This window comes from Sturnus vulgaris, chromosome 20 (genome assembly GCF_052056855.1).
Source record: "Sturnus vulgaris isolate bStuVul1 chromosome 20, bStuVul1.hap1, whole genome shotgun sequence".
Taxonomy (NCBI): domain Eukaryota; kingdom Metazoa; phylum Chordata; class Aves; order Passeriformes; family Sturnidae; genus Sturnus; species Sturnus vulgaris.
In genome coordinates this window covers 122,110-138,464 of record NC_142262.1, presented here as the reverse complement: position 1 = coordinate 138,464, position 16,355 = coordinate 122,110, and the positions used below count along the sequence as shown (strand labels likewise).

The window sequence follows — 16,355 nt, the reverse complement described above, 5'->3', positions numbered from 1 at the left end:
ACAGGGCGCGGCGACCCCAGGGCTGGAGAGCAGAACCTTCCGGTCGCGCAGACCGAGCCCACGGACCCACATCGCCCACCCGGCGTAGAGGGCAAGATGGAGCCTCCCCAGCGCACCCGCGGGGCGCAGCGGCCCGCGGAGCCTGGAGCAGGAGCTGCCGCTCTCCTGACCACGCCGCACCCGCTGTTCCGCCGATACCTGCACAGGTGCGGATGGCTTCGTGTCGGTAAGACTCTGTCGTCAGCTCAGTGCGGGATCGGGATGCTGCGGGGTGGGCGCTGCGGGTGGACGCTGCGGCGGCTGGTGCCGAGCTGCGCACGGCCGATACTCCGCGCTCTCCTCACTGTCTCCCTCTAGCTCCCACAGCTATTTAAGCAGTCGCCACCTCCAGCGGCCACGCCACATGGGCTGACAGTTTACGCCTCGTCGCAGTCCAATGAGAGCCGGGGCAGGACCGCCCCGGTCAGACCCGGGGTGATGCCAACCTCTGCCCGCCGGAGCCACTCCACGGGAGGAGGGGACCCTGGCCAGGCCGGGCGGACACAGGCGGGCCCCCTTGCCCGTGGCACCGGGCCAAGCTCTCGCGCCCCGCCCCGCCCCGAACTGGAGGCCGTGGAAGGCCAGGCGCTGTGGGCGTGCCTGGCTATGGGCTGGCGTGGCCGGGGACGAGGCAGCGCCGACCCCCCCCGTGGGCGCGGAGTTTTCGTGTCCCTCTCCCACCTCCTCGCTGGTAGGTACACTGTAGGGCGTACGGCCGCGCCGTGCCCGCACCGTGGCTCGGCGGGCGCCGGTCCAAGCGCGGTCGGATCGCACAGTGCCCGTGCCCACCCGCGGCGCACAAAGGGAAGGGACGCGGGGCCGGACGCGCAATCCCGGGACGGCACCCAGTGCGGAGGCGGGGGCACGTGGGCGGGGGCGCGGCCCTGCCAATCGCGGGGCCCGCGCGGTGTTGCTAGGCGATAAGGCGATGTGGTGACGGCTGAGGGGTGGCTGGGGCCGCCGCCAGAGCGATCAGCTCCCTTCGCTCTCCGGCAGCGGCGGTCGTTCACCCCGGCGGAGCGCGGTGCCGGGGTTACCACAGGGCAGCAGGCACGCCGGGCAGGGATGCGCTGCCCCGTGCCCAGGCCCGTCGCGCCGCTCTGACTGGCGGCAGAGCGAGGCCGGAGGCGGAGGGGCGGGCGCCAGAGATTCCCTCCCCGCCGTGCCCCCGCTACGCCCCCCGCCCAGCGACGGAACGGGGCGGATCGCTCTGCGTGTGGGCACCTTTCATCCACTTTCCTTGTAACTTGCACTTCTTCAGTTAAACCCGAAGAGTAACGAATCTGACTTTTCTTCTGTATTGCCTACGACTGCAACTCCGAAACAGAAAAGCCTTTCGGTCGGCAAACGTGGGCTTGAACGCGGGGAGAGAAGAAAGCCCCCTGCATTGTGTCTCGTTCATGGCTTTGAACTGGCTCTGGGCAGAGGCCCTACTCCCGGGTAGCGCTTGCACTGCCGCTTCTCAATACAGCTCCATTTCGACCTTCTCGGGCCAGACCTTTTGCCTTTATCTATACATTCCTCAGCATAACAGGTTTTTAACCCTTTGATAAGAACAACAATAAATAATGTCTTTTCAGTACTCTCCGGTCTGCCTGAACTCTCTTCTTTATAGGCATTCCTTTCTTTGTGCAACTCAATAGTATCCACAGTAGTACCTTGCTACCACTCTTCTAATCTGGTTCTTAGAAATCAGTGCCCACTTTGTTAAACATTTTGGTCATAAGAGAATTTTCCTGCTGTATTTAGTACACTCTTATGATCCCCATGCAGGATCTTAAGCAGTATGTTAGTATTATTTATTATTATTTATTACTATGCATGTGTTGTTAATTTTCATACTTACATGCTATGTTCTCAGAAACAAATGTACAATAACTGAAACAAATGTACAATAACTGAACTACTTTTTTTTCTACCACAAGTAAAATAAAATTAAACAACCCAGCTATTGAAACAACCCAGCAGTGTTTTTCACTGCTTTAAAGTCCATACAATCTCTTGTCAAGGGAAAATACAATCTTTCCTTACCTACAGTTGACTTAAGGAAACCTGTTTCTCAGGGAAACGGAATAAATTAAAGCTGCATTACTGGCAAGAGATCTGCATGAACAGGCATGCCAGGTGACATGGGAGGGGGAGTAAGTGGGACACCACACCAAACAACCACAAAAAAAGAAAAAAAAACAAAACCAGAAAACCGTCAAACAAGCAAACAACAAAAGCCATAGAAACCTGCATAAAAACCTACAAAAAGGTATTTCTGAAGTCTGCAGCCCATCAGTTTACACCTACAGTGTAAGGAATAAAGAGAAATGTTTTCCAGGTTCAGATGCAGTATTACAAATATCATGGGACAAACTGCTCTTTTACAGTGCTTTTAACACATGAACAGAATCTCATACCACTGAGCTGTTGTCCATCTCTATAGGTCAGTATTAAACATGGAAATAGCAAAAAAATTTTCAGGATGATCTACAGCTATTATAAAATTTGGAATCTACACATTGAGTTCTAGAAATAACCAGTGAATACTTTAACTGGTGCAATCTGGGCCAAAATTCCTGTACTTGTTAGAAACCACTATGCTTTGTGCTACAGAAAGAGCTCATTCAGGGCCTGGTTCAAGAGAGTGCATCATGTTGTCCTGGCTCATGAACAATGTTGAATCAAATGACAGGATTTTCAAGTAATGAAAATATTTAGAAAGAAGCTCACAAGGTCTCTCAGACTTTATATTGGCTTAGTAACATCTCATGAAATTTCTTGCAGATTTAGCATCTGATTATAACATCACTGCACCTTTGCACTAAAGCAAAATATTTTCAGCAGGTAGTACAAAATAATTATTCAAAATCTCAAACAATTTACTACCACATTATCAGGTGCTGAAGAGAACATCTCTTTGCAAAGAATATCAGGAAAGCATTTCTATAAAAAACCACTCCAGAATAAAAAAGATGCTCATGAGTAAGTAGTTCTCTTCCTTCACTTTATCCTTTTTAGATTTTATGTGTTTAGCAGCAATTAAGAATTAAGAAAGATACCACTTGCAGAATCCTTTAGATTGGAAGGTACCTCTTGACATCACCTAGTCCAAGCCTTCAACTCAAGGGCCAGCTGGAACAGTCTGGCCAGGCCAACATCCAGTTGGGTTTTGAGTATCTCTCTAGACAGAGACTTTATAACCCATCTAAGCAATCTGTTCCAGTGCTTGACCATTCCCACAATTAAACATTTTTTCTTGAATTTTTCATGTGCATTTCCTTTGCTTATAGGAAAGTTCTTCTCTGTAATATCCCAGGACCGCTCAGCATTACTGGAAATGCTACAAAAATACATTGATTACTTGTATTAGTGTCCTGGCGTGGTCATTGCTACATGGCTGTCCTTTGTTACTTCACAAGTCATTCAAGTTTTCTTTTAGTTTCATCTGTTTTAAGACTTCTTACAACATATCTGTATTATTGAGTATATGATTCTAACACGGTAGCAGTGTTTCTCACTGCTTTAAAGTCCACACAATCTCTTGCCAAGGGAAAATACAAGCACTGGTGTGACAACAGAAATTTAACTTTATATTCTTTGATGCTCTCTGAGCAAGTGGAAAGCTACAGAAGATGAGAAAGAATACAGACTCAGATGTAATATTTTTAAACCCCTTTCTTTCAAGTAGAAAGATAGCTGCACAGGATTAACGGTTGCATTGTTATTTAAAGAAGACAAGTAGGTTGAGGCATCTCACTTCTAAGCTTAAATCACATCTAGAGTTTCTCAACAAAACATCTGCTAAAGTCCTGCAAGCCCTGCCTGAAGGCACAGGGCTTTACCTATGTGTTAACTGGGCATTTCTAAATCCGTGATGCAAGAAAATCTTAACATATATAATTAAAATAAATCAGTATTAACAATGAAGACTAATCTCATAATGTCCACAGATTAACCCTTTATTTGAGGCTTCACTGTATGAAACAGGGTACTTGTTCTCTCTTCTGGCTGCAAATATCTCAACCTGACATACAAAACTGAGGCTGATAATTAGACCTGATGTAGAGATGTCAAAGTCAGTAAATAGCAAGCGTGAACCTATAACACTCTGTCAACATAGAAATCAGTCTTTAATATTATAATTGCGGATTTTTGCCATGCTAGAAGAGACTTTTGGTTTTAATAGATGAACACAAGATAAACTCCTGGATTTTAACTTCTGCTGAACTTCCAGCCTTGTTCCTCTGACTGTCAAATCTTCAGCTGATGTTTCAAGTTTATCCTTGGCTTTGACATTTTGCCGTGATTCTTCAGATTGCTCAATTGAATGTACAACTTCAAACTCCACTGCTCAAAAAACAGACAGAAAAATACTTTGTAGTTATGTTTGTATTAAATTATGAGACTGGATAGTTGAAGAGAGTTGGTTTCCTCTTTTCCTCTAAATATACTGCTGCCATAGTGCCACATTGTCAAAATCTTAAAATACCAGGACCATTTCTGTATGTAGGAGCCCAGAAGAGTCCAGTAAGGCTTGCCATAGTAATGGAATAACACAGCATCTTCTGCTCAATCCTCACTTGATCTGTACATATTCATTCTCCATTATCACCAGACTGCTTAAGAGAGGAAGACAGCTGGAAGGTCAGTGTAACAGTTCAAGTCAAGCACTACCTTTCTCTTCGACTGTTTTAAAACATCATATAAGTTTACTCTTCTCTCCATTGTGAGAAAATGTGTTTAGATAGGTATGATTTAAAAGGTTCAGAGGTAATGCTGTTGGCTTGACAAAGCTGCATTACTACCATTATCTTTTGGGTCCTTTTTCAATCATCTCTCACTTAGAAAAGCATTTAGTGTGTAGATCTTTGGTTTTGTTGTCTAAAATATCTGTCTTGCCAGAAGGGAATAACTCAAAAAGAAACAGCTTTGCTTGGGAAGCAGTGGGACTGCAGTCAGAGTCCATCTTCCAGTTCTCACATAATTCTCCAAAAACTATTATCTCCAACTAACTGAACTTCAGTCTTATCACAGGTTTCTTTAGATAAGTGGAACTGTTCAATCGCATTATTCACTGTAAACTATAGGTAACATTTACAGGTGTTTGGCTCCAGCCACTTAACCCTTACTTTTCAAGGCATTGAGACTTTCACTTCAGATTTTCTATGGAGAGCCAAAGCAGACAGCAGAAGTAGTCATAATAGACTAGAGATAACACACACTATGTTATTCTGCACTCGTTTAATTTTTTAAGTATCATAGTCGGCAGTCCCAGATACTACAATCACAGCATGAATAAAAGGTGTACAAATTAACAAAGATCAGTTACTAGTATAAGGTAAATTTTCAAAGTCAACTGAAAATGGTGCAAAGCCTAAACAAAATTCTATATCAAAGGAAATACAACATGTTCCTGAATTATGGAATGAATGGATTGATTTAAGATTTATAGCTTCATACAAAGCATGACACTATGGCTGGTGTCAAAATGTGACACTTTTCACAACAATTTTTATCCACAGGCTTCACTTGAACCAGCTTTCACTTATGCATATGATCTATGCACTGAATCAGCTCGGTGGCTGATGGATTTGGTGACTTGAGCTGTGGATGCGAAATCCTGCTGTCGAGCTTGCCACCTAGTGGCTTCCTACAGATGTAGGAGGTACGGAAGAGGATGCTTGAGCCCATGAAGATCATTGGGTGTATTTTCCTGCCCAGGAAATGGACTTTAATCATTAGAGTACCTCTACCACATCTGGCCGATAAGAAGGCAGAATTTCACAACATCAACCATTTAGGAAAGTGCAGGCAGCAGTGTTTGAAAGGTATTGCTTCAAAGATTACTTTCTTGAACAGGAACAGCAGCAGAATAATACTATTTCTTGTTTGTGGTCTAAGTAACAGGAATGAGCAGATCCACAGATTGTAAGCAGTGTCAACTGTGTGCTAACAGTCTTTTTAAAAATACTTAGTTTTCAAGGGCCTTTTTTATTCACCCAAGGAGATGACTTTCAGAAATTGATGTGAGAGGCCCTAATCATGTAATTCCAAAGGCAAAGTAACCAAGCACCAGTGCATCACACACATCTCTGCCTGTGAAGACATTTGTATGCTTGTCTCCTGTCATTATTAGAGAAACTATAATTGCAACTATTAAAGGCTACTTAGTGAGGTATTTGGAACAACAGCACAGAACACAAGCATTCTGTATGGCTATTTTTAAGTTTTGGACCATCAAAAATGTGTATTAACACACAAATTTAAAACCAACCACTGTTAGTTTTAAAATATGTAAGGTTAGTTCCAAAAATTAGGAAAAGAGAAAGAATCAATACCCCAGAATTAGAAATACTATTTATATGCAGCAGCTTGGTTTGCACACCAATGAAAAAAAACCCCACCTAATTTACAAGCCTGTAACTTACTTTCAGAAGTGACCATAGCAACCAGAGCTAGCAAGATCATAGCTAAGCACACAAAATTCTTTTGAAAATGGAACCAAACCAAATGTATTGAAATCCTTAACATATCTTCTATTTGATGCATGTTAACCTCAGTCAGAAATTAACATTCATGGATTTTTTTTTTCCCCTCAGGAGGAAAGAGATGTATGTAGACATGTTGTATAGGCAAACTGAAATTTCCTCAGATGGAAGTCTCATTTAAGAAATTTGTCACTAGATATTGGCTTACGGCTAACAGTGCTTCTGAAGGAACAACAATTCAAACAAGTTCCTATTCAGGAGAAGAACATAGAAATGAAGAAAATGCAGCTAGGGCATTAGTTAATATTTGTGAAACACTTCAATGTTGAAGTTTTATGTAACACAGAAAAGAGATCATGAGTCTTTCTCTGATTGGAGCTGGAATGAAGCCAGAGCCAGAGCACTGTTTCTGTTTGTTAATATTTTACCAGATTCTTTCTCTGGCCAGCTTTTTACTCACATGGATTGCTCTCAGAACTGTCAATGATGTCAAAGCTGTTGAAATTCTGTCTAGTGTGGAAACACTTAAGATAACTTTTGATCCATTAAGTGTGGAATTTCAGATGACAGTGCTTTGCGAGTGAGAATTACAGTACAAGAAACTCCCCTATCTAAGTTCAAGTAGTAAATCAAAAAAGTTACTTTACCTCAAAGCAGCTCACTCTCGTTCTTTGTTAGGCTACAATGTAAACTCAAATTATTAAACCCAGAACACAGTTCTGAGTACTTCTGGTGGTGAGGTTTCTCAAAAACATGTAGTGGGACGTGAAAATACAAAGTTTCATCTACATTAAATATGTACAAGTCAAGTGACTAGTGGGGACACAGCTTTCCTTACACCCTTATTCCCCATGCATTGACCCCAGCCTCTGCTGACCCAAGGATAGCTGACTGGAGCTAATAAGGAGCTTTTCACACAGTACCACACAGCACCCTTCACAGTACTAAATGCAGTATTACAGCTCAACTTCAATATGTGATGTTTGCTTCTTTCCCCTCTGAAAAACTAGTATCTTCAATAGCAAATAGTAAGTTTATCAAGATAAAAAGAAGAAAATAAATGTCCATTCTCCAAATGTTTTACAAAGCTTCCCTTCCCCCTGCCTAACATTTACTCTAAAAATCAGAAAAGGCTCTACTTTCCTTTGAGGGTGGCTTGTCATCAGCACTCAAGGTGCATATGATACGGATCATCAATCAAAATCTCCATCTGCTCTCAACCTCTGGGATAGGGAATTTAAAAAGTAGAGAAATAAAGAGGTGTATTTCTTACTTTTACAGCCTATGCATCCTATGTAGTCTTTTAATGTCATCATGGCTTGTACCTGTCTATCTCTAGGAGGTTATTTTTCTTTCAGTAATACAGAACAATAAAAATACCTGAAGAAGGGACCTATGATCTTTCTAAAGACCTTCCTTCCACTTATCTGCAGAGTTAACACACAACCTATGAAATCCATCTAATTTCTACAGAACACTGAAAATTAGCAGCCAGAGTGAGGAGAGAGAAAATTAAAATATCTCCTAGCCTTTTGACTTGCTTAGAAGCTTACACAAGGTCTGAATTTGATGGTGAAATGAATAAAGTATATAACAGTCCACTTCAGTAATTAAGATGTAGTCATTAATTCTTTAAAACACATTTAGTCATTGCTTTGTGTAATGTTGGAAATGCAGCAAATTGCAGGACTTACTTGACATGCCAACCATTTTGAGTGCAAGTAGGCTGTTTTGTAAATGCAATATGAAAAAAATGAAACTGTTCAACAGGTTCAGAAAAGTCATTTTCATGCTACAGTTCTCTGTTTCACCAGAAATTCCCACAAAACACATCTACTGGTGTTATCAATTTAGATAGAGTTAAACTTCGGGGAAAAAAATATATCTGAATAAGCAAACTAACTTGCGTGCTTTGTTGCAAACCACATTTTGTCACTGAGCTTCCAAGCGTGCGTCACTTGTGTGCGGCTACAAGTGTGACTGGTTCCAAATCACTCTGTCTCAATGACCCTTCTAGGCATTGTAACAATGGATTTGATGAATATATTAAATTCAAGTGAGTGGTTTTAAACAGGAAAGATTGAATTAATTTCCATAGCTCAGGCCTGAAAAATAATACAAGCTTCTGCTAAAAATCATCAGATGCAGAATTTGAAAGTTTTCTATATAATGCTTAAAAGGTGATGTTGTTCCAAAAAAAGAAAGACTTTGCTTTCATAATTATTTTCTGAAATATAGAATTCAGTCCAGTGGAATTAAGGACACCTTTTCCTGGAGGAAAAAGCTAAGCAGCAAAAAAGAGTGTTTAAAAATCATATTCTTGCAATGCAGTATTTCAGGGCCTGCATGTTTGAGTAAAAGGTTCCACTCTGATGTGTCTCATATTAATCTGGATGCAGAGACCAAATTAAACTTGGTCTCAGGAAAACATTATCCCTTATTGATTCACATTTCACTTGTTCCACGTTGGCAGTATCCTCTGTCCCTTTTGCTATTTCTAGATCCCTAAAAATCTACATTAAGTTTTGCAACAGTGGCTGGAAATTTCTAGACATTAAGAAACTGATGTCCTTGTAAGGCTGCCAGAGCTGTTGCACCACACATACAACAGCACGAAACTGCATGGCACTATCTGTAATGTTTCAAAGACATACTTTTGCTTATCCTGTCAATATAGGCCTGACCTGAAATACTCTTCCTATTTCAGTCCTAGCCTCACAAAAAAAAAAAAAAAAAAGCACATGAATAATGAGTGCAAGCACTATGTCCATTCCAGTCCTACAGGTCTGTCAATGCATATTACTTTGTCCCTGCAATGCACTGCTGTTGTGAATAAATACACTGATAATCCGCTCTTCATTTTGAAAGCCCTTTTAAGTATTATTTTTTCTTGTGAGCTACTAAAGATGGTTCATTGTCTCCATACACTGGTTTAAAAATAGATGTAACTTAGGCTGGATAGGACCTGTGGGTGAAATGTCACAGTGCTTATCACTCCCTGCTCAGAATGTTGACACAACTCGTATCCATTGCCACTTTTCACTGTGCACCCCTAAGAGTCTGGTTCTGTGTTCTCCAAAATCCCTCACTGGGTAGTTAAAAAACAGCAATCAGACCACTCACCAACTCTTTTCCACACTGAACAATCCAGTTCTCTAAACCTCTTCTCGTGTAATGTGTTCCTGTGCCCCAGCCATTTACTGGCTCTCCACTGGACTCCAGTTTGTCAGTCTTTAGTTCAAGAGGGTCCAAAGGTGGACACAGCGGCCTCACAGGTACCAAACTGAGGGGAACAAATCACTTCCCTTAACCCAGTGATTGCATTCTTGTTCCTGCAGTCTGTATGTGATTAATAGCATATGAATATCTATGTAATGGTAATACAGCTCATTTGAAAACTCTAAATGGCTACCATATTACTGTACAGATACTGTCAGATCTCAGGAATAATGATGATAAAAATAATATCACAACTCACATAAGCCCTGCAGCATTTTGAGAAATAACTTATTGAAAGCTACACTTCTTATTAAAAAAAACAAAACAAAGACCACTTCTACTGGAACATTCTGGAGAAGTGTTTGTTCCCTAGAGGGATTGTAGACCTTTCTTTATAAAAGATCTTTATATATAGACATACTCCACTATTAACTATCCCTAAAATTTTCCCCATATTGTAATGTAAGCCCATTAATTTTTGTCCTAACACTAGCAGGCGTTAGTTTCCCAAAGTTTAGACAATGAAGGATTACTTTATGAACAGACCAATAGTTTGAAATACGTTACATTAAGCTGCAATACACTGCTCAACATAATATCTGCCATTAAAGAGTTCCTTAACAACTTACCCTGTAAAGAGGCTACACTTTACTGCTCATATTTTATAAGTCGTGCTCTTGCTAAAATTTCCTAGAACATGTGGTGATTTTTGTACTCGTATAACACAAATTCATGTTCAGTCTATGACCTAGGTTTTGCCTTTGTCATCCTAACCCCGACACTGTCTCACATATAAAAATTTGTGCCTGCTTCTATTTTTTCCCGTTGCAACTTGCTGCAGTGGACTATAAAATTCTAGAGAATCCCCACAGCATATACCAGCATTATGCCTGTGATGTCACCTCTGGCTTTTAGGTCTTAGCACACTAAGCAGTATTGTAGCTATAAACCAGCCAAAAAAATAACAATTAAACAAGGATTTGCAAATTACAATTTGATCAAACAATCACTTGTCGACACATGAAGTGTGCAGTTCTCAAACAGACATTTTTATATCTGCCCCAGCTAATTTTTAGCTTATGTCAAAACAGATTTTGCATTTTACAGGAGTACTTAATAAAAGTGAAAAAGTATTTGCAATGATGGCATTTAAACCAGACAGCTATATAGACATTCCTCTTAATTCTTACTTCTGCTGGCAACTGTGAAATTCCCTTCAAGTAACTCATTCAGATTCTGATCATAGGACTCTAACAACAGGAGCAGTATGTAAAAGAATTAGTGAACAGTGACAGAATTCACTGCACTTCCACACTTCCAGAAGAGCCAAATATTGTGACTGCTTTACAAAGAAGGCTTACCCTGGCTGGTGTTCTTTTGAGGACTTTGTAGAGAACGGCTTGATCCTGTATCTAAAATTTGACAGAAATTATGTGCTCCAGATGAAGAAAGCTGGACCTGCTGGTCTTGATTAGGACTCTGATTGAGCTGCTGAGTTTGAACAATCTTTGTGCATGTATCTGCCTTTGTTGCTGAGAATGTATCTGGCCCATGATTTTCAATAGAGGAGTCTAGCCGAACCTGTTCGAATTCAAACAATCTTACAGACATACATACTTTTCACATCAAAGACATCAGAAAATTGGTTACATCTCATAGTGGCATCTTGGACTTGGAAAGACAGAAGGTTTCAGCAAGAGGCAAGACAAAAGAAAATTATTATTTTTAATTTTGAAAGGTTGTACAAGAAGATTAATTACAACATCACGGTAGTGATTGAGAAACCCTAGTTTATCTAGTGTTAACAAATACTATTTTGCACAGGAATAATGCATAACTTTAAAAAGACATGGGTTTTTAAGTCTTCCAGGAGATTACTGCTGAGCAATTCAAATTGAAAAATCCAAATGAAGGTGAATTACATTGATCATAAAACTGCACTTTACCTCAGCAGATAGTAATTCTGTTTCTTCCCCATAGCTGCTTGGAGCTTCTTCCCTTAAGCTAGGGCAGGCAGTAAAAGAAGAGAACCTTGAAGAATGCTGTTGCCCTGCACACTGCAGCTCCTAACGTGAAATATTACACTGACACAAGGAACTCATGGTCACTAAAACAGACCCCTTATAGCTCCGTTTGCTGTTACACTGCTAGATTTAAAATAATCAGTTATAAATAATATTAAACAAAATCATGTTCCCTTCAGATCAACAGGGCCAAACTACCTTTCTAGAAAACCTAGTATCAAATCTGTTCAAAATCTACATTTCCTGGTGCTGTTACTATCACCTTTCTTGTTGCTCAAGCTTATATTGTCAGGGTCCTTCTTCACTTTTGTATTTTGCCATGATTAAATTACAGAAGAAGAAGTCCAAAACAATATCTAAAACCCCAACTAAAATAAAGCAGCTATAGAAAAGTTGTCAGCAGCTAAAATAAACTACCACTTAAAGTTTCATCATCTTTCAACTTGTAGCAACTTAGTGAGATTTGATGAAAAGCAAACTGCTTCAGTCCTTCCAAAGCAGATGCAAATAAATATATAACAAAAGACTTCAATTTTTAAGACTAAAAAAAACAAAACGTGAGCCCATTACGCAAAGTAATTGACAGTGACATTCCTGTAGTTCTTAAAGTAATAAATTATCGTCTTTTTTTATAAGGATGAAGACCTTGTAATGCAGGAGCAAATATAGCCTGGCCAGTAAGAGTGATCACCTAGAACAAAAACATCCAAACTAGAATAATAGTAATCTTTGGAAAGTCAATCAAGAGCTCAGCTTTAGTGTAGGAGCTGAAGCCTCTACGGGTATATTTTGAGTAAAGAGAAGCCTGGAATGAGAGTACAGAACAGCCTGGATGTAAGAAGCATCTGGCCTTGCTGGCCTCCAGAACAGATAGATTAAGAGTAATCTTTTCAACATGTATAAGTATCTGATGAGGATTTTAAAAGGAAATAACAATAACTGAGTTGGAATCTTCTCAAATGGTATATGGCAGAAGACCAAGTGACAAAGGGCAAAAAGGTAAGTACTGGACACCTTGCATAAGGGGAAAGGAAACCCCAACCAAATGACAGCCACCTTTATTGTGAGGGTGACCAAACACCACAACAACTTGCCCAGAAGGGCTCCCAGAGAAAGTGTTTCCCCAGCTAAACTTGGTTAATAATTCTAGTAGAGTTTTATACATCAGAGCAACAACCTCACCCTTTCTGAAAGAACACGGTTTACTTCCTTCAAAACTACAATGACAATCACTGCACTGGACTTAATCCTCACAGGAACAAATCTGCTGATCAATTTAGTACAGTACATAGCAAAATCCAGAGTATCGAAGTAACTGGGAGGTCTGCCACTAACTACTAGGAAAGCCAGGATTTATTCATTAGTCTCTCTGATAAAAGCTGAAATTTAACTATTAAAGGTTGTATTTTAATTACAAAATATGAGACAGGTTAACTATATATCCTGTTCTCATATATGGAAAAGGTGCTATTACGCTTATTTGGACATGAGTGCTTTAAAATCCCACCACTGTGAGTATTTGGAAATATCCTCGCTGATTAACCATTTTAAAGTTTATGTTAGGCCATTTGAAGGATTTGCACTATGTTCTTTCTTGCTTACTTAAAACCAAGCCTTATAAAACTTGTAATTTAGGATTGCATTTATGCTGCATAAACACATGTGTTTCTGAAATACCTTGGCTGAAGACCATGTTGAAAATACTACTTTTGAAGTCCCAAACCCGTTAAACTTACAGGGAATCACCTGGCTTCTGGCTGGTCACTCATGGTATTTCCCAGGGCTCTATTTTAAGGTCAGTTCTCTCCAGTCTTTGATCAATGACCTGGACACACGAGTCGAATGTACACTAAGTTGGTTGATGATACTAAATGAGGACTCATTGGTTCCCTTGTGGGCAGAGAGACCTTGCAAAGGGATCTTGATAGGCTGGAATGCTTGGTAATCACAAACCGCAGGAAACTTAATGAGAGCAAAAAAGCTGGAAAAGCTGGATTCTGTACCTGGGACTTTAGTCATGGATGTCTGTATACACCTGAGGGACAAGAGTGGAAGTGCAGCCCTGAAGAAAGTGACCTGGGGGTTTCGATTGTTGGCAAGCTCAGCGTGAGTCGACAGCGTGTCCTGGTGGCCAGGAGTGCCAGCTGTGTCCTTGGTGTGTTAAGCACAGCACAGCTAACCAGCCAAAAGAAGTGAATGTCCCACTATGCTCAGCATTGGTATGGCCTTACCTCAAGTATTGTGTGCATTTTTGGGCTCCACATTATGAGAAGAATATTAGAAAAAAAGTCCAAAGGAGGGCAACTAAGATGGCAAGAAGACTAGATGACTAGATTTGTGAGGAATGGCTGAGGATACTTTGTTTGTTCAGCTTAAAAAAGAGGAGGCTAGCAGATGACCTCATTGCTCTCTATAACTTCCTTCCGTGATGAGGAAGGAGAGTAGGAGGTGCTGATTTTTGGTTTTGGTGTCCAGGGATAGGATATGGAGGAATGGCTTAAATCTGCATCAGAGGAAATTCAGACAATTCTTCCCTGAGAGGGTGGTCAGGCAGTGGAACAATCTCCCCAGGGCATGGTCATGGCCCCAAGCATTTCTGTGTTCAAAAAACATTTGGGACAATGCCCCTAAGTTCAACAGCTTAACTTCTAGGTTGTCCTGTGTGACATCAGGATGCAAAGATCCTCATGGGTTCCTTCCAGCTCCACATATGCAATGATTCTGTGGAATCTCCCAAAGATAGATTGGAGCTAAACTTAGAGTAATTTAAATACAGAATTTTAAGTTACATTCATGGAATTAGAAGAGGCTTAATGGCTTCTGATCGCTAGATTTCAAACAGCATATAATTACCTGTGTTGAGAGTCTGTGCTGTAGATGCTTTAGAACTGACAGTTGACACTGTGTTCTTCTGACAAGTTCTCTTGGAAGAAGACTACCAGAGGCAACACAAACTGTGCAGTGTTTAGAGCTAACAGGATGCCAGAGTCCTATAGAGGAGAGAATATACTGAGGAAGGCATTCTTTGTTGATATTTTGTCAACAACATTATATTTCCAGTGAGAGTTTAGAGCAGATAATAAATGAAGCACAGAACACAGGCCTTCTCATTGCAGATGGCTTCAATGCTATGCAAAAATGGGCACTGTGCTTTTTCCCTTTACTTCATTGCCAGAAAAACTCTGCACAGAACTTAAATGTCCACAGTGAAATCTTTTTACATTATATATACACACTCTTAATTCAAGTTTACAGTAAGCTTATTCTGCTTTCTCTTCCACTTTTCTAAAGCATTAGTTTTTATTCCAAGAGATAGATTACCTCTTTTCTGCTCATAAACAAAGCCTTAAAGTAAAGTTCCAGTTCCCACACTGACATCTAGACACCAGGGAGTTCTTAATCTAATACGTTTATCAACAAAAGTCGCTACATACAGACTCTCATTGTTCTATCTTAGCATCCCTTACCACAGGATAAACTTGCAGGGATTAGTGCCACAGTCTCATATGAGTATGCAGACCAAGGATCAGTCAGGTCCAGCACCTTTTTTTAATTTATAATGAAGCCTAGCTTTCTCCAGCTCAAAGGATGAGCTGATTCCCCCATTTTTATTCTAAATATATAAGCTAGCACTTTCAGTTAGAATAACTTTACCTTCCTTTAACACCATTCCAAGTTCTGCCCTGAGGCTGTTTCCCATTTCAGTCAGCTGCTGCTTTTCTTGGCTCAGAATTGATATTTTTCTTGCTGCTGCCTTGAGTTTATTTTGCAGTCCTCGTAGAGTGCGTTTGACACTATACTGACAATCAACACCAATAGCTACATCAGGTGGCTGTCGTCCAAAATCTACCATGTTTTCTTCAAGAACCCTCATGGCAGGGGAGTTTGGACTAGGTGATCTTTAAAGATCCCTTCTAATCCAAACCATTCAGTGACTCTACACACTGGCTTCACTATCAGGAATTCTGTCATAACTTGAAATATGCATATAATTGCTTTACTCTTGCAAAATATATACGATTGCTTTTCTAGTGGTAATTTTGTACTGACTTACAGCGCGCGCGTGTGTGTTGGGGCGTGTGTGTGTTTGTTTTCACTAATAATTGTTTTGTAGTAATTTGTAATACAGAATCTCAGACTACTGTGTGCTTGTGTATGGTGCAATTTTGAAAAGCCCACAATAACAATTTTTACACAGTCATGGATTTGGTAGCCCTCATAAATTGTGACCATGACTGCTAAACTTCCTTAACTGAATTTCAAGTTCTTTGTCAAGAATTGTCACCTTGCTCTGCAAGCTGTCTGTCTTCTGTTAGAGTAAGAGAAGACATCTGCTCATCAAGACTCTCCATTTCTTTCCTCATTTGTGCAATAGCAGCCCGAAGGCTGGCATTCTGTTCCTGCAGCTTTTTTATTTCCAAAGAAGGGATATCTTTACACAGAGAACTTTCATCATCATATTGAAATATCTAGAAAATAAAAGTACAAGACAAAAATGACCCTTCATTAATAAGTGACACATATTCTCTCCACATCACCACACGCAGAGATCCTAATAGTTTCAACTCATGAACATATGTGAAAGAAAAGTACCATA

General features: G+C 40.6%; 2 protein-coding genes and 1 long non-coding RNA gene across 13 annotated transcripts in view; 1 reads left to right on the top strand and 2 right to left on the bottom strand.

The window, feature by feature from the left end:
• Positions 1-339, bottom strand: part of FASN (fatty acid synthase) — a 41,798-nt gene extending 41,459 nt beyond the window's left edge. Inside the window, exon 1 of the mRNA XM_014887481.2 lies at positions 199-339. The gene's annotated coding sequence lies outside the window, so the exon portion shown is untranslated. The remainder of the gene's footprint in view (positions 1-198) is intronic.
• A 78-nt stretch (positions 340-417) lies between these two features.
• On the top strand, positions 418-1,621 carry LOC148221534 (uncharacterized). Its single transcript, XR_015807826.1, has 2 exons — positions 418-730; positions 1,301-1,621. It is a non-coding gene; the product is annotated as an uncharacterized LOC148221534 (long non-coding RNA).
• The window catches only part of CCDC57 (coiled-coil domain containing 57), a 31,586-nt gene continuing 15,936 nt past the window's right edge, over positions 706-16,355 (bottom strand). For 9 of the 11 annotated variants that reach the window (XM_088176594.1, XM_088176603.1, XM_088176596.1 and 6 more), the window contains 4 exons: positions 16,044-16,227; positions 14,612-14,748; positions 11,096-11,315; positions 706-4,374 (listed from right to left, as the gene is read on the bottom strand). In XM_088176594.1, coding sequence (XP_088032720.1) covers positions 4,151-4,374; positions 11,096-11,315; positions 14,612-14,748; positions 16,044-16,227 — 765 coding nt within the window. In that variant the 3' untranslated portion in view covers positions 706-4,150. Of the gene's footprint in view, positions 4,375-9,638; positions 9,799-11,095; positions 11,316-14,611; positions 14,749-16,030; positions 16,228-16,355 lie in introns of those variants that run through there. The other 2 variants (XR_015807825.1, XM_088176604.1) reach the window with 2 other exon arrangements.